The sequence below is a fragment of the Myotis lucifugus genome, unplaced genomic scaffold (genome assembly GCF_000147115.1).
Source record: "Myotis lucifugus unplaced genomic scaffold, Myoluc2.0 scaffold_47, whole genome shotgun sequence".
In the NCBI taxonomy this organism is placed as follows: Eukaryota; Metazoa; Chordata; class Mammalia; order Chiroptera; family Vespertilionidae; genus Myotis; species Myotis lucifugus.
The window spans coordinates 3,752,187-3,779,410 of NW_005871095.1; the positions used below are offsets into that span (position 1 = coordinate 3,752,187).

A 27,224-nucleotide genomic window follows, 5' to 3' on the forward strand; every position below is an offset into this window, starting at 1 on the left:
ATGGCTGACTTTGAGCTCCTAACAGTTTCTGGCTGGTGGAATTCCTGGATATTTAACAGTTGGCTGTGTAAGCTGGTAGAAGCTGGTAGGAATGCAGGCTGCAGTGTCAGAGGGCCCAGGAACTGTGCAGGTAAACTCATTATGGAACAAGGACAGATGGAAAAGCTGGAACCCAAGACCCAACAGGACTAGCAGAAGTAGTCATAATGATGATGATGATGCCATCATAGTCATAGTGTCTGTCATTTACTGAGTTTTTATAATTGGCTGGGAACTGCAAAATAGCATCCCTTCAGTTTTCACAGCCACCCTATGGGGTAGTCAAAAATATGTACATTTTATAAGGGAGAAAACAGGCTCTGAGAGGGTAAGTAACTTGCACAAGGTCTCAGAGATTATTGTAAGTGACAGAGACAGGTGTTGGGTGATTCCTGAGGCTCCTCAGTCACCACATACGTTCTCCCTCAGGGCAGCTGATGCAGAACCACTTGAATTACTCAACTGGGGCTTTTTGATTCCCGAAGGATAGACTTGGGCCTGGGGCCTTCAGATGTGGGGTGTCAGGGGCCCAGCTAAGGCACAGAGGGTGTTGGAGCTGGGAGCCAGAAAGGTGCACATCTGGTGCACAGGCTGAATTAATTAGGTCATACTGGGGGGCAGAGAGGTGGCAAAAGTGTTTCCAAGCACCAATCATTCCTCCTTACATAACCCTGACTGCCGGTGAAACTCTAGTTTTCAAGAGGAAGGTCTTCATTTAGCCCTTCATGAGCTTGGGCTTGCCAGCAGCTGGTCGACCTGAGGAATGACAGGTGTCATTATGACCTCCAACCAAAGCCCAGGCAAGAGGCAGGAATAAGCTGGATGCAGCTACCAGCCTGGAGCACAAGTGCCCAGATGCTCTTCCAGGACTGTGACCTTGGCTCTTGTTACAACAGACTCCTATGTAATTGATGCTCTGGCGCCTGGCTCAGTGCCAGGAGCTGGGCAGGCCTGTGAAGGGCAGGGAAGGTGGTTATACTTTGGCAGGTGGGAGGTGGGGGGAGGGCAGACACAACTGCAGGGGGAAGGCATTGTCTGGCAAGTCAAACCTGCTCTGGAGAGTATTTACTCATCCCATACCTGTGTGTCAGGTGCCCTGCTGGAACCAGAGGGTGGGCTTGTCCTATCCTAGAGATGCTTGAGGAGGGAGGGGAGAGGAGTGCAAATGAGATGCAGGTGTGAGGGTGTGCACGGCTAATGGTACAGAGATGGAATGAAGAAGGGAGCGGGTGGGTGGGCTGCACGCTGAAAGGCTTCTGAAGGAACAGACGTTCCACTGGGTCTTACTGGGTGAGGAGGATTTACTCACTCAGGCAGAAGCTGTGGTATGGGAAGCTAGGGAGTGCATTTCCATAGGGAGGCAGGGACAGCAAACACAAAGGCACAAGGCCTGACCCTCTGTGAGCTATGTGAAGTTCATTATAATTAGAGACAATTGTGTGTGTGTGGGGGGGCAGGCGATGGGAGGGACAAAGGTGGTAGTGGGGAGGGGGAGAAAGACTAAGAAAAGAGGTCAAGACTCCATCCTGGAGGGCCTGTGTGCCTGGCTTGTAAAGGAGTGTGGATTTTATCTTGAAAGAAGGGGCAATTGAAGGGTCCTGAGGAGGCCCCACACGATCCACTTATGATTTAGCTGCATCATAGGAAGGGGGTGAGGGGAGGGGCCCAGGGGAGGTATGGGAAGGCTGGAAGCCGGTGTGATGGGACTGAGGGGTGGTGATGGGAAGAGGGAAGCTAGGAAACCAATTAAGTGGCAGGGCTGGGATTTAGGGGAATGCTCATCCCTGAGGGAACTTGCCAGAACAGGAGTTCTCAGGTTTCTAGGGTGGCCCCTCTCCCAGGGGGATGGGGCATCATGTCACAACTGGGGTTCAGGCACAGGGCTGGAAACAAAGCCTGAGGTCAGGCCTGGCAGTGGCCTGACTAATGTGTAGTGTTTTCCCGTGCTCTCCCCACTGAAGGCAAGCAGATGCATCTTTTTGCTTATGGTTAATAAGTCCCCGCTTTTTCATGGGGGAAAGCCGAGCTTTCCCTGGAGGGAGGGCCAGCGCTCAGTCACACTGCTCCGTGGGGCACCATGCAGCCCCACATTCTTTATGTGCAGGTGGTTCTCCCCTCCCCTTGCTTCGCAGCTCTTCCTAGAGGCGGTTGAAGTCACATTCTTCCCCTCATCCCCTCCCCCCCATAACTGTCCCCTGTTGATGACAGCCTGTGGTTGGTACCAGCTGCAGGTGACGAACTCCCCATCCTCAGGGACTCCACCATCTTTTTGTTACTTTAAAAAAATAGAATTTTTAAAGTTTTAATTGTGGTTAAAAAAACCACACAGAAATTGTTAAGATGCTATAGTTTAAGTGTACAGTTTAGTAGTGTTAACTATGTGCACATCATTGAGCAACCGATATCCAGAACTTTTTCTTCTTGCAACAGTGAAGCTCTGCACCTGTGAAACTGCCTTACTCCCCTCCCCTTGGCAACCACCATTCTACTTTCTGTCTGTATGAATTCAATGACTCTTATAAGTAGAATCATATATTTGCTTTTCTATGACTTTTTAAATTAAATTTAATTTTATAAAAAATATTTTTATATTTATTTCAGAGAGGAAAGAAGATGGAGAGAGAGATAGAAACATCAATGATGAGAGAGAACCATTGATCGGTTGCCTCCTGCACACCCCCCACCAGGGATCGAGCCCACAACCCAGGCATGTATCCTGACGGGGAATTGAATTCTGACCTCCTGGTTCATAGGTCAACACTCAACCACTGAACCATGCTGGCCAGGCTTTTTTTGATTTTCAAAAAATTTTATTTTTATTTTGTAATATGTTTTTATTGAAGAAGGGAGACGGATAGAGAGATAGAAACATTGGTGAGAGAGAAATAACACTGATCAACCGTCTCCTGCACAACCCCTACTGGGGATCGAGTTCACATCTCGGGCATGTGCCTTGACCAGGAATTGAACCCATGGCCTCCTGGTTCATAGGTCGACGCTCAACCACCAAGCCAGACAAGCCAGGCTTTTTGTGACTTTTTAAATTTCACTTAGAATAATGTCCTCAAGTTTCATTAATGTAGCATGTGTCAGAATTTTCCTCCTTTTTAAAAGGCTGAGTAATATTCCATTGTATGGATAAACCGTATTTCTTTATCCATTCATCTATCCATGGACACCTGGATTGCTTCCACTTCTTGGCTATTGTGAATAATTCTGTGGTGAACACGGCGGGTGCAGATATCTCTTCAATATCCTGCTTTTGGTTCATTTGGATATATACCTAGAAGTGGGATTCCTGGGTCATATGGTAAAATCTTTAATTTTCTGAGGAACCAGAATACTCTTTTCCATAGTGGCGGTACCATCTTATATTCCTCACCAACATTTATTTTCTGGTTCTTTTTGTTTGTTTGTTTGTTTGTTTGTTTGTTTGTTTGTTTTAATAGTGGACATCTTAGTGGATGTGAGGTGATATCTCATTGTGGTATTGATTTACATTTCTCTGATGATTAGTGATATTGAACATCTTTTCATATACTTGTTGGCCATTGTATATCTTCTTTGGAGAAATACCTATTTAAGTCTTTGCCAATTTTTAAATTAGATTATTTATGTTGTTGAGTTACAGGCATTCTTTATATATTCTGGATATTAACCTATTCAGATATATGATTTGAAAATATTTTCTTCCATTCTGTAGGTTGCCTTTCAATCTGTTGATCGTGCCCTTTGATGTGCACAAGTTTCTTTTCTCTGCTTTGTTATCGCACCTCCTGCTTCTGATCTCTGCCTTCCATCACTGCTGCTGGTTACCAGTAAGTTGCATTTCCTCTATAGACTGATCATAAAGAAAGAAAATTCAATTTTTTTAAAAAAAATTTATGTCCAGACTTTATAGTTTCTTTTAGTAATTTCATTCATTCATTCATTCATTCATTCAGTTCATTCAACAAGCGGGTGGATATAAGCATCTCTGTTAAGCTTTATTCTGTGACAGATGCTGTGAATGCAAAGCCAACAAGTGATGTTTGTCATAGACTCACTGCAGCCCTTCTCCTCCGTGATGCTTTCCTGACTGGCTCTGGATGCTTGGGTGGTCCTGCTTCCAACTTCCTATAACTTGAAATGTCCCTCCAGTGTTGTAGTCATCATGCTTTGAATTATTTGTACATCTCCCTTGCCCATGACAGTAAACTGCTTTTTGTCACATCTTATTCATCTTTGTACAGGACAGTGGAAGTTGCTACATCTCTTTAGGTAACTGCTGGATGGATGCATGTGTGAGCCATGCCAGGCTGCCCACCACTTAGCCACAGGTCTCCCCAGTGCCCAGCCTTTCTGAGCAGCACCTCCCTTTCTGCTGCAAGACCCAGGGCCTCACCTTGCTCTCTTCTTTTTAGGGTTGCAATTGCTCATTCTGCCGTTGGAACATTGCTCCCCTTAGATTCTCTTTAAAGTGATCCATAGCCACTTTTTGTTACTTCCCAAGACAGGCCTGCAGGTGACTGTTAATTACCTGGGAAATATGCTGGGGCCCTTTCTTGAGATGGTAAGTAGAAAGCACCATAAGCCTGGCTTATATATTTTTGTGGAAATTAAATATTCCTCCATATTTCAGCTCTTTCTTGGTTTCTCCCATCCCCTATTATTGAGTCCTCATTTCATGGGGTTACATAGGCTCGCTGGCTAAAGGGAAAAATAGATAGGTACAATTAATTGTGTGGGGGGGTGTAAAATACTACAGATCAATAGTATTTATTGGGGGGGGAGCTCAAATGGGAAGCTGCTAACCCAAAGTGGACTGAGGCTTCAGGGTGGGCAAGGTCTCCTGGAAAAAAAAATAACCATTGGATTTCAGTCAAGAAAGGTGCCAAGTAGGTTATCTAGAATGAGTGGGGAGAGGTGGGGGTGGAGGGGTCGGGGAGAAATGAATTAAAGAGGTAGAGCTGGGGAGCAAAGGGGTTCTTTTCAGAGGAAAAAGTATTGTCTAAAGCAACGGTTCTCAAAGTGTAGTCCCCAGACCAGCTGCATTGGCATCATCTGGGAGCTTGTCAGAAATTCAGGTTCTCAGGTTCCATCTGAGACCTACTTACTCAACAACTCTGGAGGTGGGCTTAGTCTTCTAGGTGATGCTGGTGCTTAAGTATGAGCACTGCTGGTTAAAGGTATGGGGAGGTCAGAGTGCTGCGTTCTGTGTACCTCATTCTCTAGAGCTGAAGGCAGGTGTTGGGTAGGGAGTGATGAGAAGAGGCAAACTATTGCATAAAAAAGAGGGATAGGAGTAGTGCCAGGCTAGTTGAACATGTATTTTATGAGATTAGAATGCAAAAATAAATAATTGTAGTTTTAGATTATTGAAAATGAAAACACAACACACCAAAACTAAACAGATGCAGCTCAAGCAGTACTTAGAGGAAATTTATAGTAGTAAACACCTGTATTAAAAAAGAAAGATCTCAAATCAATGACCTAACTTTCCATCTTAAGACATTGGAAGAAGAGAAAACTAAACTTAAAGCAAACACAAGGAAAGAAATACAGATTAGAGAGGAAATTAATGAAATAGAGACCAGAAAACAATATAGAGAATCCACAAAACCAAAAAGTTGGTTCTTTGAAAAGATCAACAAAATTGACAAACCTAACTAAACTGACCAAGAAAAAAAGGAGAAAAGACTCGAATTACCAAAATTAGAAATGAAAGAGGGACAGTATTGTGGACCTTACAGAATAAAAGGATCATAAGGGAATACTATGAACAGTGGTGGATTAGTCAGCTCAGGCTGCCATAGCAAAAAACCACAGATTGGGAGACTTAAACAATAGACACTAATTTCTCACACTCTGGAGGCTGGCAGTCCAAGATTAAGGTGCTAGCAGGGTTGGTTTCTCTTGAGGCCTCTCTCCTTGGCTTGCAGATAGTCATTTTCTGTCTATGCCCCTGCAAGGTTTTCCTCTATTCATGGACATCCTTAGTGACTCTCTGTGTGTTTTAATTTCATCTTTTTATGAAGGCTCCAGTCAGGTTGATTAGGACCCATCCCAATCGTCTCACTTTAACTTAATCACTTCTATAAAGGCCCTAGCTCTAGATATAGTCATATGCTGAGGTACTAGGGGTTAGGGCTTCAACATTTGAATTTGGGGGTGGTGAGGGGGACACAATTCAGTCCATAACAAATTGTATGCCAACAAGTTAGATAACATGGATGATGTGGAGAGATTCTTAAAAAGGCACAAACTACCAAAACTGACTTAAAAACAGAAAATATGAATAGATCTATAATAAATGAAGAGATTGAAGTAGTAATTAAAAAACTTAACATAGGAAAGCCCAGACCCAGATGTCTTCACAGGTGAATTTGACCCAAGGCCCTTATATGCCACCAAAGACCAATTACATTATTCTTCATAAATTCTTCCAAAAATTAGAAAAGGAGAGAATATTTCTCAACTCATCCTAGTATTGCCTTTATATCAAATCCAGACAAATACATTGATCACAAGAAAAAGGACACTTATGAACACAGACACAAAACTCCTCAACAAAATACTAGAAAACCAAATCTAGCATCATATAAAAAAGATTATGCACCATGAGCAAGTGGGATTTATCCCAGGAATGCATGGTTGGTTTAACATTTGAAAATCAACATATTACCCCATTTTGATGGAATTAAGAAAAAAAAAAAGCCTGCATAATTATTGCAATAGATGCTGAAAAAGTATTTGATAAAATCCAGCACCCTTTCACTAGAAATAGAAGGGAACATCCTCAACCTGATAAATGTTCTCTACACAAATCCACACTAACATCATCTTTAACTGTGAAAGACAAAGCTTCCACTCCAAGACCAGGAACCAAGCTTGGATATTGGCTCTCATCACTTCTGTTCAATATTGTGCTAGAAGTTCAAGCCAGGGCAACCAGGCAAGAAAAAGAAATAAAAGCATTCAGATTAGAAAGAAAGAAGCAAAGCCATCTCTGTTTGCAGATGACATGGTTTTGAGTGTGGGAAATCCTGAGGAATCCATTAAAATTGAGTCACTAAAACCTGGTCCTTACTTTCAAGGCACTTCCAAGCAAGAAGGGGGACAGTGTGAATGAGTGTAGATGTGTGAGTATTGTGGGAGAAGTGTTTCCCAGAGAGGAACATACTTCATCTGAGTTCATGTAAAGTATGTAGGTGTCTAAACAGGAGATTGTAGGATGGATGATTGGGGTAGGGAGCAAAGGTAGGTATTTCAAGCATAGAAGAATATATGCAAGGAGACTCAGTGTGATGAAGCAGGGTCAATAATGAGCTGTGAGTGTGGCTGGGGAGTTGGATTCATGAGGCAGTGTGGGAGATAGGTCAAGGAGGTGAACAAGGCCCTTATATGCCTCCAAAGACCAATTACATGATCGTGTGCAGTGTCTGGGTTTCGTCAAGGGTCTCTGGACTTGTACTTGTGTTCATCTCATTTGGATAGAAGTGGTGTGATCTCAGCACCAGGTCTGTCTCTTTTCCAGGTTTCTGGGTAGAGCGCACCCCTGTGCACGAGGCTGCCCATCGCGGTGAGGCCTTGGAGCTGCAGCAGCTGATCGAGAGTGGCGCCTGTGTCAACCAGGTCACAGTGGACTCCATCACACCCCTGCACACAGCCAGTCTGCAGGGCCAGGCACAGTGTGTGCAGCTGCTGCTGGCTGCCGGGGCCCAGGTGAGCAGCCCTTTAGGACACCCATGGAGCCTGGCTGTGGCTGTGGGCATAGATGGGACCAGTTCAAGGGATGGATAGCGGGAGGAAAATACAGGGTTTGGGATTTGCATCCTGTGATTTGCAAATGCACTGGAAGTAAAGAAACCACTGCAGAAGACTGAGCAGGAAAGGAAGGAGGAAATCAGAATGGGGTGTGGTGGGAGCCCAGGGAGGGGAGAGGAAGTCTCTGTGTCAACTGCACACTCAGACCAGTAAGTATGGTCATGGGCTTGGCTGTTAGGGGGTGACTGGTGGCTGAAGAGAAGGCAGTTTTAGCAAAACGGTGGAGGGTGTGCCCTCCTCTGCACTAGGAAGGGGACAGGCTGTCTGGAGGGCTGCCAGGGCCTTGGCTCAAGAGCTGCTGTTTGGGCTTAGAGAGCAGGATGATTAAGTGGGACGCTGGCACACTTCCCTGGTAAAAAGGAAAAAAACAAGATTCTGATCTGATTTGCTGCTATCCCTGGTGTAAGTACTCATGCCATACTGATTTCAGCCTCCAGTGCTTTCTGGCTGGCGGAATTGCTGGATGTTTCATAGTGGCTGGGTGAGCTGGGCCGGACACCATTGGGCTGAATGGTGTTGGGGTTCAGAGTGAGGCTGAAGTGAAGATGGTGCACTGCTTACTCTTTCTCAAAGCTTGGCATTGAAAGCAGGTCAAGAGGAAGTGGAATAAGCTTCCGCATGTAACCAGATAGCAGCTGAATTTGAATAAGTCCTTAGCAGAATCTGCCAGTTGGGAGCTGCCCTTTTCCTGCCCTATGATTTTCCAACTAGAGGAGGCATGTTAAGCAATTTCAGGCACTCCTAGCTGAGGCTGGAATTAAAGCCCCTTTTTATGCCCTGCCTGCTTCAGCTGGAACCTGGAGCTCTCCTTACTGGCTCTGTGCATATTAGGTGCTGGGGTGGTGGCAAGAGTGAGTCTGAGTTGATTCTGCCCAAGAAAGAAAAGAGCCACAGGCTTAGGAGGCTAGTAGGTGATCCTAACCCTAGTTCCTTTGATCCCTAACTACCTTCCCCGCCTGACACAGGGCCTCAGCACATACTAGAAAACCCAAGAACTTCTTAGAAAAACTAAGAAGTGTCTTTGCCCAGATGAATGTGCATCAAGATGAGAAAGCGCATTTCCTCCTTGATCCTGTAACACTTATTTCTCCCTCTCCACAAGGTGGATGCTCGGAACATCGATGGTAGTACCCCCCTCTGTGATGCTTGTGCCTCTGGCAGCATCGAGTGTGTGAAGCTATTGCTCGCCTATGGGGCCAAGGTCAACCCACCCCTGTACACAGCCTCCCCACTGCACGAGGCCTGCATGAGCGGTAAGTCAGGAGGAAGGGAGCTACATGGATAGGAAGTGGGAGCCATTGGCTGGCCCAGGAGAGCTGCTGGTATCTGGCTATTGGTTGTTCCACCAAGGAAATGCTCATCTTTCCTTCTGGAGATATAGTCCTCACTCAGGACTAAGGGGCTGTTGTTTCCATGATAGGATTCTATTTCTTAGCAGATGCTCAGTGCCTCTCAGACACTAACACTGGAGATGGGTCTACTCTGCAGTCTCTCTCTCAGTCTTTGCTGTCATGTTGCCTTGTGAGCACCTAATCTAGTTAGGAGATGAGACCCAGACAACATCTCTGAGGACAGGTACTCTTTAGAGGAGGGGAAGCTGGTCCTTCAGGTTCAGGGAGCAGGTGGGATTTCAACTGCTCTCCAAGAATGGATGGACTTCAGATGGTGGAGGATAAGAGGAAGGCTGTGCACAGGAAAAATGACATTGAGTCCCATTGAATCAGAAGTGCCCAACAGACAAGCAACAACATATAAGACTGGAAATTTAGGGCAAGGCCAGCTGGTGGAAAATTTTTAAATGACAGACTAAGGATTTTGGATTCCACTCTTGAGCAAAGGTTGCAAACTTGTAGCCTATATTTTGATTGACCAGTACAGTGTATATCTTTGTTGTATTTCATTGGGATGTGTGGTGTGTCCTCCTCTGTGTCTTCATGCAGGGACACTGTTCTCTGCTGCCTCACACCCAATTCCCATAGCTAGGTCCCTTTTCATCATTCTCAGGCACTAGGGATTACTATAGGCAGCTCTTGAAGGTTTCGGAGCAGATGTTGAATGACTGGAAAACAGCATTTTTGAAAGGTTAGTTTAGTGGCCAACCATATACAGTGTAGAAGAGGAAAAACTTTTATCTATCTTAGATTCACTGGCTGGGCCCCACCAATTAGGTGACAGGGAACCGATTAACAAGAGAAAACAGAAGTTTGTTAATGTGAGTAGTGCATTGTGGATAGGCATGGGAGAACTTGGCAAGGTGTCACGCAAAGGGGTGGTTAAAGTTTTGGCTCATAGAACAACTAGAGGCCCGGTGCACGACATTCGTGCATGATGGGGGGGTGCCTCAGTTCAGCCTGCGCCCTCTAACAGTCTGGGACCACTCGGGGGATGTCTGCCTGCTGGCTTAGGCCCACTCCCCGGACATTCCCTAAGGGGTCCTTAGCACTGCTGCAGAGGCAGGAGAGGCTCCCTCCACTGCTGCTGCACTTGCCAGCTGTGAGCCTGGCTTCTGGCTGAGCAGCCCTCCCCCCCGTGGGTGCGCACTGACCACCAGGGGGCAGCTCCTGCGTTGAGCATCTGCCCCCTGGTGGTCAGTGTGCATTATAGCAACCGGTTGTTCCTACATTTGGTTAATTTGCATATTAGGGTTTTATTATATAAGATCAATTTTTAGGAAAATGACAAGACAAAGGAAAAGGACTTTGAGCCTCCAGGATGTCAGGTTGTGGGGAGGCAAATAAATGGAGGAACTAATGGTAGATGGGGCTAGTTTTAGCAACTCCAACTAAAGTTGTCTCTGGTGATTATCTTTTGTCCTTTCTGGTAGATAGGGGAGGGAGACACCTTTACAAATATATATCCTTATTTTAGGCAATTTGGGGGAGGGCAGAGAGCTTTTCTTCTATCTGTTTCTTCTCAATTGTCATAAGCTCAAAATAAACATTATGCCAAAATCATATTTTGGGTTACCCTTCAATAGACTGAAATGGTGGTGGTGGTAAGGGATATCCTGGGAGTGAAGAGATGAGTTGGGAGCCATCACAGTGATCCAAGTGCAAAACTCTTAGAGTCCAACTGGATGGATTCATTTATAAAACAGAGAAGAATTAATGGGCTTGATATAAGGGAGACGAAAGCATGGGGTCATAACCTACTCAAGGTTGAGTAGGGAGTAATGGCTGAGATAGAATGGCCCGGGGGAGGATGTGCCCCTAGGGAGGGGTGAGAGAGGGCCTGGTAGTGATAAGACATCCAGACAAGAATGGCCAGCAGACAGCTGTAGATGAGGGGCTAGGTTTCAGGACTAGAGGTAGAAACTTGGTAGCTACTAACCGGTGGTGTGATCAAGAGATGTGAGAGGATGAAATCTTGTACATGATGAACCTTGACCCTAACCCATGTTAAAGATACCTGGAGAGGAGCCAAGGGAAGAGGCAGGAAAGGTGTCCATGAGCTGGGAACCCCTGGTAAGAAAGTTTAGGTAGCTCACTGAGGAGGCTTGGACTGGGGGATGCCAGCAACTTTATGTCAACAGCTTGAGAGGCAGCCCTGAAGGGGGAGCACTTTCTCTCCCACTGAGGAACTGGGGAGCAGTGAAGAGAGTCTTCTCTGGCTGTTCTGAAGTGGTATTTCCCAAACTTTCTGTTTTCCCAGCAACAGGGCCAGCTGTGCACTCCATGTCTGCTGCAGCCAGGCAGGTTTGGGGAACTGTTGTGCCTTCAGGAGAAAGGACAACTATCCACTTGCTCTAGGGCCACATGGGGTCATGAACTGCTCTTAGCTTGTGATGTAAACCCAATTCTCCTCTCTGCCTCTGCAAGCATGGGGCTTACCTGTTCTAGCCATCAGTTCTGTCATGCTTATTATTTCTAATGTATATATTAGTGATATTCAACCAGCGTGCCCTAAGAATTTTTAAAACATGCAATACCTGACTATTTAGTCAAGGGCACTGACCTCATTTCCTTTAGATCGTCAAATAAAAAAAATGACAACAGCCAACACAACAATAGTCATCTGGAGTGAATGCCCTGTCATGGAAACATATAGATCATAGAATAGAGTTACATTTTATTGGTCACATTACATAATAAGGTTGTGTCTGATTGGTTAATTCTTGGCACCAGAAATCCTTATATACATGTGTAGGCACCTGGTTTTTAAAAAGTCACTTTGCCCTGGCCAAATGGCTCAGTTGGTTGGAGCATCTTCCCATACATCAAAAAGGTTGTGGGTTTGATCCCTTGTCGGAGCACATATGGGAGGCAGTTGGTTGATATTTCTCTCTCACATCAATGTTTCTGTCTGTCTCTCCCTTCCTCTCTCTTAAAAAAAATCAATAAAAACATATCCTTGGGTGAGGATTTTTTTTTTTTAAAAAAAGTCACTTTGGAGCAAAAACTAGGTTATTACTATTATATATTTTTGTAAATCGATAAAAATTATACCTATTTTTTGGCAGATTGGCAAAAAATATAATTTATTTTTTGGTGTGCCCCAGAATTTTAGTTATTAGTTTATGTGTGCCATAGATGAAAAAGGCTGAAAATCACTGGTATATACTATATATTCATTGACAGTTTTAATTGTTTTCCATTTCTCTTAAGGAAGTTCTGAATGTGTGAGGCTTCTAATTGATGTTGGGGCCAATTTAGAAGCACACGATTGCCATTTTGGGACCCCTCTGCACGTTGCTTGTGCCCGGGAGCATCTGGACTGTGTCAAAGTGCTGCTCAATGCAGGTACGTTGGTGTTTCTACCTGCTCTGTTCAATGCATCTGCACTGCTCAAAGCAGGTGTGTTGGTGTTTACCTGAGCTGTTCCATGCAGGTTTGTTGTGTTTATGTGCACAATGTGCCAGCTGAGAGCTAAATGGTGGAGTCAGCTAAGGTTTGAAACTAGCTCTCTCACTGGCCAGCTGAGAACTTTGGCCTCAGTTCTATATTTATAAAACAGGAAATATAAAACCTATTTTGCGGGCTTCTTGGGATGATTTGTTTCCACAATACCTGGTGCATCGTAGTGCTCAACAAATGCTAATAATTATTTTTAGTGGCTACAGGGAACCACCCACAAGACCTGTCTAATCAAGTTGCTATCTAAACCAAAAAGAGATGGGGATCCAATGGAAAATGGGGTTGGCAGCTTTTGGAATCCAGGTTATTGTCAGGTGTTCTAAAAATACTCAGGATACTCTGGTAAACATGGTACAATAGGTAAACACTGTACTCACCTCCTCCAACGACCACCTCAAAATCATAACCAAATTATGGAACCCATCACCATTGAGAACTACCTGAAGATTAGATGAACAGAAGTCCTGTAACTAAGGATGTACAGAAGAAACTACATCAAACTGTGTTGTAGGTGGCAGGAAGGGTACCAGGTGTTAGTCCAGTGGGGTTAGACCAGACCTGGGTTCAGCAACTTCAGTAGTACTTGAGGTGTGACCAGGAAAGAATTCAGAGCCAAAACATAAGAAAACATCTATATATATAAAAGCCTAATATGCAAATTGTCCCCTCGGGAGTTTGACCAGGAGACCATGCACTGACCACCAAGGGGAGGTGTGGAATGAAGGAAGGCCCTGGCTGACAGCTGGTAGCTGGGGAAGGGAGGCCCCGGCCGGCAGCTGGAAGGCCCTGATTGGCCATGATCACCAGCCAGGCCTAGGGACCCTACGGACCCTACCCACGTATGAATTTTGTGCACTGGGCCTCTAGTTTATTTATAAAATCACAGAGGTAGAAGAAGTAGTTTGTAGAAGAAGTGGACTGAGGAAACAAGTTATAGAGGCAAAGGAATGGCCCTAGGAACTTGGGAGAGTGAGGAAGGCAGTGGTAATGTGCTTGGGGAGAAAGGGAAGGGAAAGGCACAGGCATGCTCCCAGGAGGGAGAATGTGTTGAGTCCTCTGTCCTAAGGGTTTTAAAGGTGGAGATTTTAGGGAAGGTCCCAGGGGAAGATCTGAATAAAATATTCAGCAGCTTTCCAGGTGTGTCCTTTCAGGGACTCCACTGACTGATTGATTGGCACCAGGGCAGGGAATCATTACCCAATGCAGCTGATCCTGAGGTCAGCTGTGGGGTTGCTTATCTGATTTTGCTGCTTCTGGGCCTGGAGCTAAAATACAACTGAGGCATAGATGCTATCTCTAGGGAGGAAAGGTCAGAGGGTCCAAACTGCATAACCAGTGAGTCTTATTAACTTTAAGTTGTCACTTTTAAGTCTTTTCAGTGAAAAAGATTAATTTTGTGTAAGGCTGGTCATGGTGGCAGTTTTTATTGTTTATACAATGATAACATATTTAGATTAGAAACAGTCATAAGTCTTCCAGCCAAGCCACTGATCAGATGGTTGGATCCCACTTCTATCAGTCTAGGGTATCTATGTATCATTACTATTGAGATTTTAAAGATTTTACAGTGCAACTATCCTCAGCTTTTAAAATAAAGGTTTGATGGTGCACCAACCCTCTGCAATCCCATTTTGCTTTGCAATCAGGATTTTGATAATGAGCAGAGTGCCTGGTATATATGTGCTCAGTACACCTTCATTCATCTTTTAGTCCCTTTTGTACCAAAAGGAGAAGAAATAGAGCAAGGGATTTAAAACCTATTTGAAGTAGTGGCTATAGGAGAAAGGATCAAATTAGTAGTTCTAATCCCAACATCCTCTCTGCAATAGTTAGGACTTTAGAGAAGTGATTTCTCCTTCATAACTAATAGGAGACCAACTCCACCTGGATGAGGGGCTTTATTTCTTGGTTCGGGTAACTGAAAGGATCAGAACTAGAGACAGTTTCAGGGTCTGTTTGACTCAGGGTTTCAAGCATGTCATCAATTTTCTTTGAATTTTGCGATTCTGCTTTCCTCAGTGTCCACTTGACCATACTTCTGGTGTCCCCAGTGGGATAGGATGGATACAGCAGAATTGGGCTGAAATCTGAATGCTTCACTTCATGAGGCTTCTGATAGCTTTCTCAGAGGAGTGAAAACTCTCCCAGATGTCTCCTGCACACCTCCCCTTATGTTCCATCAACCTGAATTGAGTCCAGGGTCCAAACCTTTTCCAGTTCCTTTGGCTTGACTCTGCAAATTCCAATTGACTTGGGTCTAGGTGGGAACAGGGATGAGCCCAATCAGGGCCCACAGGGAGCTGGAGGTTAGGTCATCCTGCTCACTCCCACCCCAGGACTGCACCCCACACTGCAGGGTGGCAGTTCAGTGGGGTGGGGTTGGAAAAAAGTAGAAAGGGGACCATATGGCCTGAAGCAGGGGACTTGGTAATTTTTAAAGGGAGTTTCCATACACCTGGGTGCTTGAGTGAGGGATGAACAGAATTCTCCTGGGACAGCTTGCAGTTGTTGACTGCCACTGTGCTGTCAGCTCTAGACTCAGTCCTTGCTATTTTCATCTCAGATGCTCTCCTGTACATCCTTCTTAGACCACATGCAGTCTTTTACTTATTTAACAAAACTAGTATTTAACTACCAGAGGCCTGGTGCACGAATTCATGCACATTAAAAGGAAGTTAATTAGAAGAAATATTTTAATATCGCTATTTGCCCTTTCTCTATAATAGAAGTGTCAACCAAATTCACGATGGACAAAACACATGCATGCGATTGGCACAGTGAGAGCTTTATATATAGATAAACTTGCTTAATTAGACCTGCTTTCTGATTTAGCTAAACTTTTTCCAGCCCAGTGAAGCACCCCAACTTCTCTTTCAGGTAATTGTCAACAACACAGCAGTAAATATCAACATGATGCACATTATTATTGTAGATCATGCAGGGAGAACAAAGGGTGAAATATTTAACTGTAGCAGTGTTTGACTATATTCTGCATGGTGAGAAAACCTGAAGTCATTTTCAAGGTCCACCATTTCTTACTTTTTTCCAGTTGGGTCAAGTTTCTAAACTTTCTAGATCTCCATTTTCTGGCTAATGAAAGAAAATAGGATTCTACCAAGTCTCCTATCTACCTACTCCAGGACTTCTGTGAGGATCAAATGAGATGAGGCATGTGAAAACGCCTCACAGACATTTGGTTAAAGTGTAAAATGTTTGCACCTGGCTATAAAGCAAGTTGTGTTCCTGGGCTGAAGAAACACCAAGGAGGCTAGTTGCTAGGGACAGGAAGCCAGGCGTGCTATGTGACGTCATTACTCGGTGCCCACAGACACCGTTTCTGGTCTGGTCTGGTCTGTGGGCCGCATTTTGCACTACGGGGTCTTGGCAGTGTTGGCTGTGATTTGGTGGGGTGTTGCTCCAGGGTGGTGGCGGGGCCTGTGTCCCACTTGGGGGAAGCCGAGTGTTGCTTTGTTGGCGCCAAGTCCCTGGTGCCGTTTCTCTGTAAATGGCCAGTGTGCGTCGCAGCAGCTCTTGCGTCGAGCATCTGCCCCCTGGTAGTCAGTGTGCATCATAGCATTTGGTTGGATGGTCAGAGGGACACTTAGCATATTAGCCTTTTATATATAGATAGATGGGAAATCTCACACATACAAAAAAGTAGAGAGAAGAGGACAGCATATGGATTCTTTTCAAGGTAGTGATTCTTAACTTTGTGGGAGGCTGGTCACAGACCCCTTGGAAAATAAAATGATTTTCTGACCATGCCTCTAGAAACATAAGCATTTGGGCACTTTTGCACTGGCTGTATGAAAGGGTTTGGCCCTACCTGAGGAGCTAAGCTGTGTGTGTGTGTGTGTGGGGGGTGGGACATATGTGCCTCAGGGGTGTATAGGAGGCTGTTGATCATTTGTGGGAAGTGAAGCCATGTTGCTGAGCTGCAGATGATTTTTGCAGAGGAGGAGGGGTGGGGAAGGGGAAAGTCCAGTTATTACTGTGTGTAATTTTTAATCTGACAACTGGCAGTAAATATTTAACTCTGCTGGAGGTACTGCGAGGAGCTAATTGAGCAGAGTTTGCTTGTACCTTCCCAGCACAGGACTTGTCACATGTTTCTCAGGTAATGTTTCAGTCAGCATAGCACTGAGCTATGTGTGCCTGCTCTGCCCAGAAACTGTGTCAGGTTCTTGGTGTGCTAAGCTGGTGACAGCCCCTTGTCTTTGCTGGCTAAGGTTTTACTCAGCCCGCTGCAATCCCATTTTGCTTTGCAATCAGGATTTTGATAATGAGCAGACTTTGACCCACTTCTCTGAAGCATGAAATTGAGAATTTTTAATGCCCAGGTGGCATTAGCACTCTCTTCCCGCCCCCCCCTCAGTTCATGACGATCACTAGGCCCCACAAAGTCACTCTCCCCTTCCCCTGTCCCCCTCTGATGCTTCTCCCTTGCTACTTTCCTCTGGTCCCCCATCCCACCATTCTAATGTATTCTATCTATATGTGTTTTGTAAGATACACATTATTGAGCGAGGCATGTATTTTTAATTGACATAAATGGATTTGTGTTATATTTCCTGTTTTTTTCACTCAGGCATGTTTCAAGACCCACCCATGTTGCCCTGTGTACCACTGATCTGCTGTTTCCCGCTGCTGCGGAGAATGCCAGCTTCCCTCTTAGTCACAGTCCCTTCTTTATATCCAATCAAATAATGCCAAGAACACATTTTTAAGAGATCCTGTTTTGTACCTTGGGATGGCCACCTCTTGGAAAGAGTCACCCTGCTGAGGCCTTGTATATTGAGAAATCACATGGGATAGAAGGGGAGGTGTGGTTTTTAGAGCTATTTCCAGCCATAGTTTTCTCCTTGATCGTGAGAATAGCTTTACTTCTCCTGTGCCCCTTTCTCTGTCACTAAGTAGAGACAATCTTTTTCATTCCCTATTGGCAAGAATATCTGTAAACTGCTTGTGGTTATGGATGACTTTGTTCTTTGCCTCTTGTGTTTTCAGTTTTCTAATATATGCACATGGTAACTGTATAAAAATAAATGTTATTTTGAAAACCTGGGGGAAAAAAAAGAAGAATATTGCAAGAATTAATGACCTGAGAGAAAGCTACTTGAATTTTAGATTTGGTAGACTTTACAATTTATTTTTCATTACAAGTTTGTGTTTAGCATTCAAATTCATATTTGCATTATGATTGCAACACTATACAATTTTTTTCCACATAAATAAGTATTGGAATAATACCCCTGATGTAGTACAGTGGTCAGATTGCAGGGAAAATGTTTCTTTTATTTAATGTATTGCTTTCAATTATTATTTTTATAATACACATCTGTCAAATTAAATAATTAGGGAATTTAGCTTTCTTTCTAATTGAGGGATTGTTTTTCCTGACCTGGCTTCTGAGTTTGGCTGTGGGAAATGGAGACAATTTCTTTTCACTTGTGTTATCATGATGGAGTGCTTGCTGTATTCTAGGATCATACAGTGAACACTGTCATGAACAAGTTTGTATGTTTTACTAGGGGCTTGAAACTATTTTAAGTCAGAAATCAGAAAGAAGAATTTTTCAAATATTTTTGAGCAGTGGGACTAGAAAATTTAATAGCCTTATATGCTCTTAAATCTTCCTATTTTGGCCTTCTAAATTCATCCTTACATGGTCATATGCTGGTGACCTGATTTTTAAAAACCCCACTTTAATGGCATTTTATGATTATCATTTGAATCTATTATTGGAGGGAAAACGTCACTGATTCTGAGCTATTTGTTTGAGTTCTTTAAAATACTTTTCTCCAAGGAATCTTCATGCACTGATGGTGGGATTATAAATTGGTGCAGACACTATGGAAAACAGTATGGAGGCTCCTCAAAAAACTAAAAATAGAACTACCTTATGACCCAACAATCCCACTTTTTGATATTTATCCAAAGAAAACAAGAACACTAACTCAGAAAATGTATGCCCCCACCCCCATGGTCACATAGTCAAGATATGGAAACAACCTAAATGTCCATCAACGAATGGATGGATAAAGAAAATGTAATATATATATACATTATATATATATATATATATATAAATCTTTCCATTTGCAACAACATGGGTGGACCTCAAGGACATTATGCTAAGTGAAATAAGTCAGACAAAGACAAATACTATATGATTTCACTTACATGTGGAATCTAAAAAACAAACAAGCAACAAAACAGAAACAAATTCATAGACACAGAACAAATTGGTGATTGTCAGATGGAAGGGGTGTTGGGGGACTGGGTGAAAAGATGAAGGAATTAAGAAGTACAAATTGTCAATTATAAAAATAGTCATGGGGATATAAAATACAGCATAGGGAATACAGTCAATAATATTGTAACGATTATGTATGGTGCCAGATGGGTATTAAACTTATGGGGGGAGATATCACCTCATAAGTTATATAAATGTCTAACCACTATGCTGTACACCTAAAGTAATATAATATTGTATGTCTACTGTAATTGGAAGGTCTGACCCCATAAATGCAAAAAACAAAAACAAACAAAAACCTTTTTCTTTATCCCCTTTCTCTATAACCTCCTTATCCACTTAGGAGCAAACTGTGAAGAACTTGGCACTTTCTTTTTATTTCTAAAAAAATTGAATCTATTGAAGTGACATTGGTTAATACAATTTTATAGGTTTCCAGTGTGTAATTCTATAATACATCATCTGCATATTGTACTGTGTGCTCACCACCTCACGTCAAGTCTCCTTCCATCACCATTTATCCTCCATTTATTTTACCCTCTCCCACCTCCCCCCACTCTCTGGTAATCACCATACCGTTTTCTGTGACTGTGAGGTGTTATTTTTTTTAAAAAATTTTATTCCCTTCACCTTTTTCATCCAGCCGCCCAATGACCTTCCCCTCTGATTGCTGTCAGTCTGTTCCCTGTATCTCTGAGTCTGTTTCTATTTTGTTTGTTAGTTTATTTTGTTCATTAGATTCCACGTAATACTCTCCAGGTTCATCTGTGCAGTCACAAAAGATAAGATTTCCTTCCTTCTTTCTTTTTTTTTTTTTTACTTTATTTTTATTGTTGACACTATTACAGGTGTCCCTATTTCCCTCTCCTTTGCCTACCTCCACCCAGCCACTGCCATCCCCTTCCCTCTGGCCATCACCACACTGTTGTCTGTGTCTATGGATTATACATGTATGCTCTTTGGCTAATCCCTTCACCTGCTTTCACCAGTCATGCCCTTCCCCTTCCTCTCTGACAGCTGTCAGTCTGTTCCATGTATCCATGCCTCTGTTTCTATTTAGTTCATCAGTTTATTTAGTTAATTAGGTTCTACATATAAATAAGATCATATGGTATTTGTCTTTTTATGACTGGTTTATTTCACTTAGATAATAACCTCCAAGATTTCTTTTTTTTTTAATGGCTGAGTAGTATTCCATTGTGAAAATGTACCACAGCTTTTTATCCTCTCATCTACTGATGGGCACTTGGGCTGTTTCCAGATTTTGGCTATTTGTAAATAACACTGCAATGAACATAGGGGTATATATAGTCTTTTGAATTAGTGTTTTGGGTTTCTTCAGATATATTCCCAGAAGTGGAATCACTGGGTCATAAGGCAGTTCCATTTTTAATTTTTTGAGATAACTCCATACTGCTTCTCACAGTGGCTGCACCAACTTGCATTCCTACCAAAAGTGCACGAGGGTTCCTTTTCTCCACATCCTCACCAACACCTGTTGTTTGTTGACTTATTGATAGCCATTCTGACAGGTGTGAGGTGATATCTCATTGTGGTTTTAATTTGCATTTCTCTGATGATTAGTGACATTGAACATCTTTTCATATGTCTATTGGACATCTGTATGTCCTCTTTGGAGAATGTCTATTTAAGTCCTTTGCCCATATTTTAATTTGACTGTTTTTTTGTTGAGTTGTACAAGTTCTTTATAAAATATGGATATTAACCCCTTATAAGATATCTCATTAATGAATATGTTCTCCCATTCAGTGGGTTGTCTTTTCATTTTGTTGATGGCTTATTTTGCTGTGCAAAAATTTTTAGTTTGATGTAGTCCTGTTTATTTTTTCTTTTGTTTCCCTTGCTTGAGAAAATATATAAAAAATATTGCTACAAGAAATGTCTGAGATTTTACTGCCTATGTTTTCTTCCAGGATTTTTATGGTTTCAAGTATAACATTTAAATCTTTAATCCATTTTGAATTTATTCTTGTGTATGGTGTAAGAAGGTGGTCTAATTTCAGTTTTTTTGCACGTATCTGTCCAATTTTCCCAAAACTATTTGTTGAATAGGCTACCTTTACCCCATTGTATGTTCTTGCCTCCTCTGTCAAATATTAATTGACCATAAAAGCTTGGGTTTATTTCTGGGCTGTCTATTCTGTTCCATTGACCTATATGTCTATTTTTTTACTGCTAACATGCTGTTTTGACTACTATGGCCATGTAGTGTAGTTTGATATTAGGTAGTGTGATTCCTTTACCTTTGTTTTTCTTTCTCAAGATCACTGTTGCTATTCGGGGTCTTTGGTGGTTTCATACAAATTTTTGAAACAGTTTTTCTGGTTCTGTGAAGTTCTCCATTGGTATCTTGATGGGAAGTGCATTGAATCTGTGAATTGCTTCGGGAAATATGGACATTTTAATAATGCTAGTTCTTCCTCTCTATGGACAATGTATATGCTTCAACTTATTTGTATCTTCTTCAATTCCTTTCTTCAGTGTCATAAATTTTCCAAGCACAGGTCTTTTACCTCCTTGGTTAGATTTATTCCTAGGTATTTTATTCTTTTTGAAGCAATTATGAATAGGATTTTTTAAAAAATTTCCCTTTCTGATAGTTCATTTTTGGTGTATAAAAATACAACTGACTTCTGGATATTTATTTTGTATCCTACTACTTTACTGGATTCATTTATCAGTTCTAGTAGATTTTCTTTTTTATAAAATCTTTAGGGTTTTTTATATACAATATCAGGTCATCTGCAAATAATTATAGTTTTACTTCTTCCTTTCCAATTTGGATGCCTTTTATCTTTTCTTGTCTGATCACTGTGACTAGGACTTCCAGTACTATCTATACTAATAATAGAGGAATATGCAAATTGTCTGAGACGCCATCACAGTAACAGTAATGACCTAACAGCAGGTTGCATGGGGCGACCAGGCCGGCAGGTGGGGGGTAGTGAGGGTGATCAGGATGGGTGGGGGGGCAATTGGGGGCAACCAGGCCAGCAGGGGGGCATTTGGGGGTGACCAGGCTGGCACAGGGGGCAGTGAGGGGCAACCATGCTGGCAGGGGGGCAGTTGGGGGCAATAAGGGGTGACCAGGCTGGCAGGGGGGAGAGTTGGGGGTGACCAGGCCAGCAGAAGGGGGTAGTTGGGGTGACCAGGCTGGCAGGGGGGTAGTTGGGGGTGATGTGGTTGGCAGGGAGGGCAGTAAGGGGTGACCAGGCTGGTAGAGGGGGGCAGTTGGGGGCAACCAGACTGGCAGGGGTGGCAGCAAGGGGCGACCAAGCTGGCTGGGGGGGGGCAGTTAGGGGAGATCAGGCCAGTAGGCAGAGGCAGTTAGGGGTGATCAGGCAGGCAGGCAGGTGAGCAGTTAGGAGCCAGCAGTCCCGGATTATGAGAGGGATGTCCGACTGCTGGTTTAGGTCCGATCCCCAGAATTGGGCCTAAACCGGCAGTCGGACAACCCCCGAGAGGTCCTGGATTGGAGAGGGTGCAGGCTGGGCTGAGGTCCCCCCCGCTCCCCGGCACAAATTTTGTGCACCGGGCCTCTAGTGTTGAATAAGAGTGGTGAAAACAGACATCCCTATCTTGTTCCCGATTTCATTTGAACTCCAGAGTGTTTGGGGAACATCACCTATTTTCCCTTTGAGCTTCCCTTTTGTAAAATAATATTTCTATTTAAGGAACATTCATTCATTCATTCATTCATGCAACACACATTGTTAGAGCCTCTGTGTCTGTAGTGTGTGTGCATGTGTGTATGTGTGTGAATGCATGTGCAAGGACAGGCAGGAGAGCTTGAGTAGTTAAACCTGAGCTTCTAGTCAGGACCCATGGGGACAGACTGCGTAAGGTATTAGCACTGCTTCATAACTCACAGGGAAGTTTTGTTTAATTTTTCTTCATTTTTGTTCTATTTTGAGTTACATTATTATTGACTAGAGGCCCAGTGCATGAATTCATGCACCAGTGGGGTCCCTTGGCCTGGCCTGCAGGATCAGGTTGAAACTGGCTCTCCGACATCTCCGAGGGGTCCTGGATTGCAAGAGGGTGCAGGCCAGGCTGAGGGACCCCACTGGTGCACGATCAGTGCCAGAGAGGGATGTGGGAGGTTGGCCAGGGGTGGAAGGACTGCAGGAGGGCTCCAGGACATGTCCAGCCCATCTCGCTCAGTCCCAATTGGCCGGACCCCAGCAGCAAGCTAACCTACCAGTCAGAGTGTCTTCCCCCTGGTGGTCTGTGCACATCATAGTGAAGCAGTTGGGCAGCCTTAGCATATCATTAGCATATTATGCTTTGATTGGTTGAACCAACAACCGAACTCTTAGCATATTAGACTTTTATTATATAGGATACCTTTCTTTAGCTTTTTATGTCATAAGAAAAAAAATAATCACTGCTTTTGGATTTTTGAAAAGATTTTGTAAAGGTTGCAGCAGAGTCTTTCTTGATTTTGTTTCCTCGATGGGGATTGTTTCTGTAGATTGTGCTGGATGAAAAAGTCAAAGTTGATGTTTATCTCAGCTCCAAGTTCTCTCTTTGGTGATACTTGTTTCTGTTTTACCTGCAGGGGCCAATGTGAATGCAGCAAAGCTTCATGAGACAGCCCTTCATCACGCGGCCAAGGTGAAGAACGTGGACCTCATTGAGATGCTGATTGAGTTTGGAGGCAACATCTATGCACGGGACAACCGGGGAAAGAAGCCCTCTGACTACACGTGGAGTAGCAGTGCCTCTGCCAAGTGCTTTGAGCACTATGAAAGTGAGGCCAGGCTCTCCTTGGTGTTTGAATGATGCAATGCATAGTAGAATAGCACATGACACTTATGCACCAAGCTCTGCTCTGACAATATATTAGGTCCTTTATGAGTAAATAAATAATCTCAGACTAAGTCCATATGAGGCTGAGAATGTAGATCCAACCCTCACTGTTCAGGAAATGATCTGGCTAAGGACAAGATGTCTTCTTGGTAAACAAATTTTTAAATGAGTTTACATAGAATTAGAGTCATAAGAGGCTTCAAACACCTATCAGTTGAAAAAAAATGATTTATTCAAATTTTTGCCAGCCCTTCCTAACTCAAATCCATTATGAACCTAGAGGCACATTCCATCCCTGTCTGTCAGCTAACCATTTCCTGGAAGATAATGTTTCTTTTACAAATAATTTGGGGGACAAAGTAACACAGGAAAATGAATTTCACCAGTAATTTTTTTTATTTTTCCTTTCAAAGACTATTGTATTTTAAACATTTTCATAAATTGAGAAAACTCTCTTTGGTTAATTTATATTTTTGTCAAACACAGATCATTCTAAAAGGCAGGTCCTCAAGGCCAGGCTCTGTTTTGCAAATGTCCCTGTGATTCATCCGCCAGGGACCTCCAGGTATCTTCCATCGCTGGCCCTAGCTTGCTTGCACAAGCTCCAGGCTTGTCTGTGGTCCTGAGGTCCTGACTCTCTGCACTAGGATGTGCATTGTGTACTCTGCTGGAGCTGGGATGTGCATCAGTTCTCCTGAGATCTGTTTGTGCCCTATAGCCCTCAGTGGCCTGGAGCAGCAGGAGCTGGCAGCCTAGACCAGTGGTTCTCAACCTTCTGACCCTTTAAATACATTTCCTCATGTTGTGACCCCAACCATAAAATTATTTTTGTTGCTACTTCATAACTGTAATTTTGCTACTGTTATGAATCGTAATGTAAATATCTGATATGCAGGATGGTCTTAGGCGACCCCTGTGAAAGGGTCGTTCGACCACCAAAGGGGTCGCGACCCACAGGTTGAGAACCACTGGCCTAGATTATAACTCTCATTTGTCTGGAAGTTTGACAAACAAGCCTACTAGCTGTAGATTGGTGCTGACAAATCCCTGTGCTAGGGTTATAACATTATGGGGCAAAAGTCACACACACACACATGCACACAAAGCAAAAACCTACACCCCCACCCCCCTCAAATGAAATCCCTCTGGACATCACTGGAATTCCATTTCCTGCTCTTGTGTCCTTGGGCCCTGGCTGTCCTTCCTGGTAGCTTTCAAGAGAATGCTTGTAAGGCATGTCCTATTTTTAGGGAAGGGAGGTGTTTTCAGTTCTTGATATTTTTTAAAAATATAATTCTATTGATTTCAGAGAGGAAGGAAGAGGGAGAGAGAGATAGAAACATCAATGATGAGAATCATTGATCGGCCTCTTGCACACCTCCTACTGGGTATGTACCCTGACCAGGAATCGAATCATGACCTGGTTCATGGGTTGACATTCAACCACTGAGTCACACTGGCTAGGCCAGTTCTTGATATTTTTTAGGTTGAAGGATGTTAATCTATGTTCAACTATGTTAAGCTAACCTCATGTGCTTCATGTTCCCTTTTTACAGAGACACCGCTAACCCTGTCACAGCTCTGCAGGGTGAGCTTGAGGAAGGCCACTGGTGTCCGAGGGCTGGAGAAAATCGCCAAGCTGAACATCCCTCCCCGGCTCATCAATTACCTTTCCTACAACTGAGCTGCAGGCACGGGAGGCAGGAGCAGGCTGGTGGCACCCTGGCTGCTGGCCTTGCCGAGCTCAGCGTTGTTTGTTTGAAGCCCTCAGTTCCTATAGATAGAACAACGTTCCCCGAATCCCCATTGACTGTTGTGTTTCATCTTCTCCGTGGACTCCTGGAGAATATTTCCAAGGCATTGGGAAGGCCCTGCCTCAGCTTCTGCTGGGGCCGTGGCCCTGTGCTGGCTCTTCTGGAACTTGGTTCTAACTCTGGCATTCCCAGCGTCCAGCTGTCCTCTCTTCACTGACCTTCCTCAGAAGGACACTCAGGAAAGACTGTTCTGGGAGCACAGGGGAAGGCCAAGCAGGGCTGCGGCCCAGGGTACTGCTGTTGATTTCCACATGTCTGGGAGGTCCAGGGGTGTGGTGCTATCTCTAATTCATTCAGCACTACGCAGCCCGGGGGGCCTCAAGGGGACAGCCTGAGCCACAGGGGGTGGGCCTGTGGGAGGTGAGGCCCTGATCACGTGGCCTGGGATGGATGCATTAGTGACATCATGCCACTTGGACGCTTTTTTTCTGGAGCCAAGGGTGGGCACTTTCCAAGGCCCACCTCCACCCAGGTGTACCCATTACTCAGGGACTTTGTACGGGTTTTATGGGGGAAGCTCAGGGTCTTCATTCCCCACAACCAGCACAGTGTTTCACAGGAAATTTTTCTTCAGTTTTAGGTCTCAACCTAAGACGTTTATGTGAGGGATAAATAAACTTTCAGAAGATATGTAGGTATGTACGTAGGTAATGTGAAGGGGTGTTAGCACATTACCATGAGCTGTCATTTCCAATGTGAAAGATTGTTAGGAAATGCTTTGGAGATTATTTTTAATCATTTTATGGTTGCCAAATGAAGTCTTCCCTAAATTTTGTTAATTCCTTGAAGTTCTGAGATTGGTAGAAGAGGTTGCCAGCACCCAGTGGGTATTATCAACCATTGATTGGTGCATTCTGTAGATATCTGTGGAACATCTATTATGCTTATGGCATTTTCTCGGTGCTTTGACCTGGATAGGAATCAGACTCATTATCATAAGCTGGGGAAAATAGAGTTTTGCAATCTGTTCCTATAGTAATAGAAACAAGTAGTTCTAGATTATAAGTCATATGGTGAACTAGTAAGAATATTCAGACTGCAGTTGTCTGCCTAAGATTCTGTATCGTAATAAAAACAAACAGAAAACCAGGGAATGAAACTAGGTGATTTTGCATGATTAAGTTCAGGTATATTTGGTTTCTGGGGAAACAGAGAAGGTACCACTTGTGAACACCCCAGAAATGTGGACGTTACCCCATTCTTCCAGAGAGTGTAGAATAGAGTGAGCCTGAACTGTCGTCCAAGGTAATGCCAAGTGTGCTACACAACCAGAAGTGTCTGCACAGGGTTACTTGGGTGGGGCCCCAGATCTGATGGTAAGTTTCATGCTGGTTGTACAGTTATTTTCCATCTCACTGTTCCAGCCATGGTTACATCATTCTATGCTGAGAGTAAGAGCCACTTCGATTTGGTTACAGGCTTAAATACAAGTTCTGGGTAAATCAGTGTTTCTGTATGTACTAATAACAATGGGGGAAAAAAGCATTGGGTTCTGCCCTTTAATCTTTGTAACAGAAACTTGCCTCTAGCAATAAGCTGGTAACATTTCCATAAGTGGGTGCACAGAGTACAGAATCGCAGCCCCACGCTCGCTGCTCAATAAAAGGTGTTGAATAGAGTCCA

The 27,224-nt window shown here is 43.7% G+C and overlaps 1 protein-coding gene across 1 annotated transcript; it reads left to right on the forward strand.

The window, feature by feature from the left end:
* ASB13 (ankyrin repeat and SOCS box containing 13) lies at positions 1–27,224 on the forward strand. The gene is made up of 6 exons (XM_023753597.1): positions 1–130; positions 7,556–7,743; positions 8,948–9,098; positions 12,450–12,584; positions 23,537–23,728; positions 25,344–27,224. Exons 1-6 carry the CDS (start codon positions 1–3, stop codon positions 25,469–25,471), a joined length of 924 nt encoding a protein of 307 aa, XP_023609365.1. The 3' UTR covers positions 25,472–27,224.

What these genes read in the sequence shown, in the direction of transcription:
- ASB13 (XM_023753597.1), top strand. Translation starts at nt 1, where the DNA reads ATGGCTGACTTTGAGCTCCTAACAGTTTCTGGCTGGTGGAATTCCTGG. An exon ending in TGCTGGCTGCCGGGGCCCAG is followed by an intron (nt 7,744 to 8,947) that starts GTGAGCAGCCCT and finishes CCTCTCCACAAG; the next exon opens with GTGGATGCTCGGAACATCGA. An exon ending in GCACGAGGCCTGCATGAGCG is followed by an intron (nt 9,099 to 12,449) that starts GTAAGTCAGGAG and finishes ATTTCTCTTAAG; the next exon opens with GAAGTTCTGAATGTGTGAGG.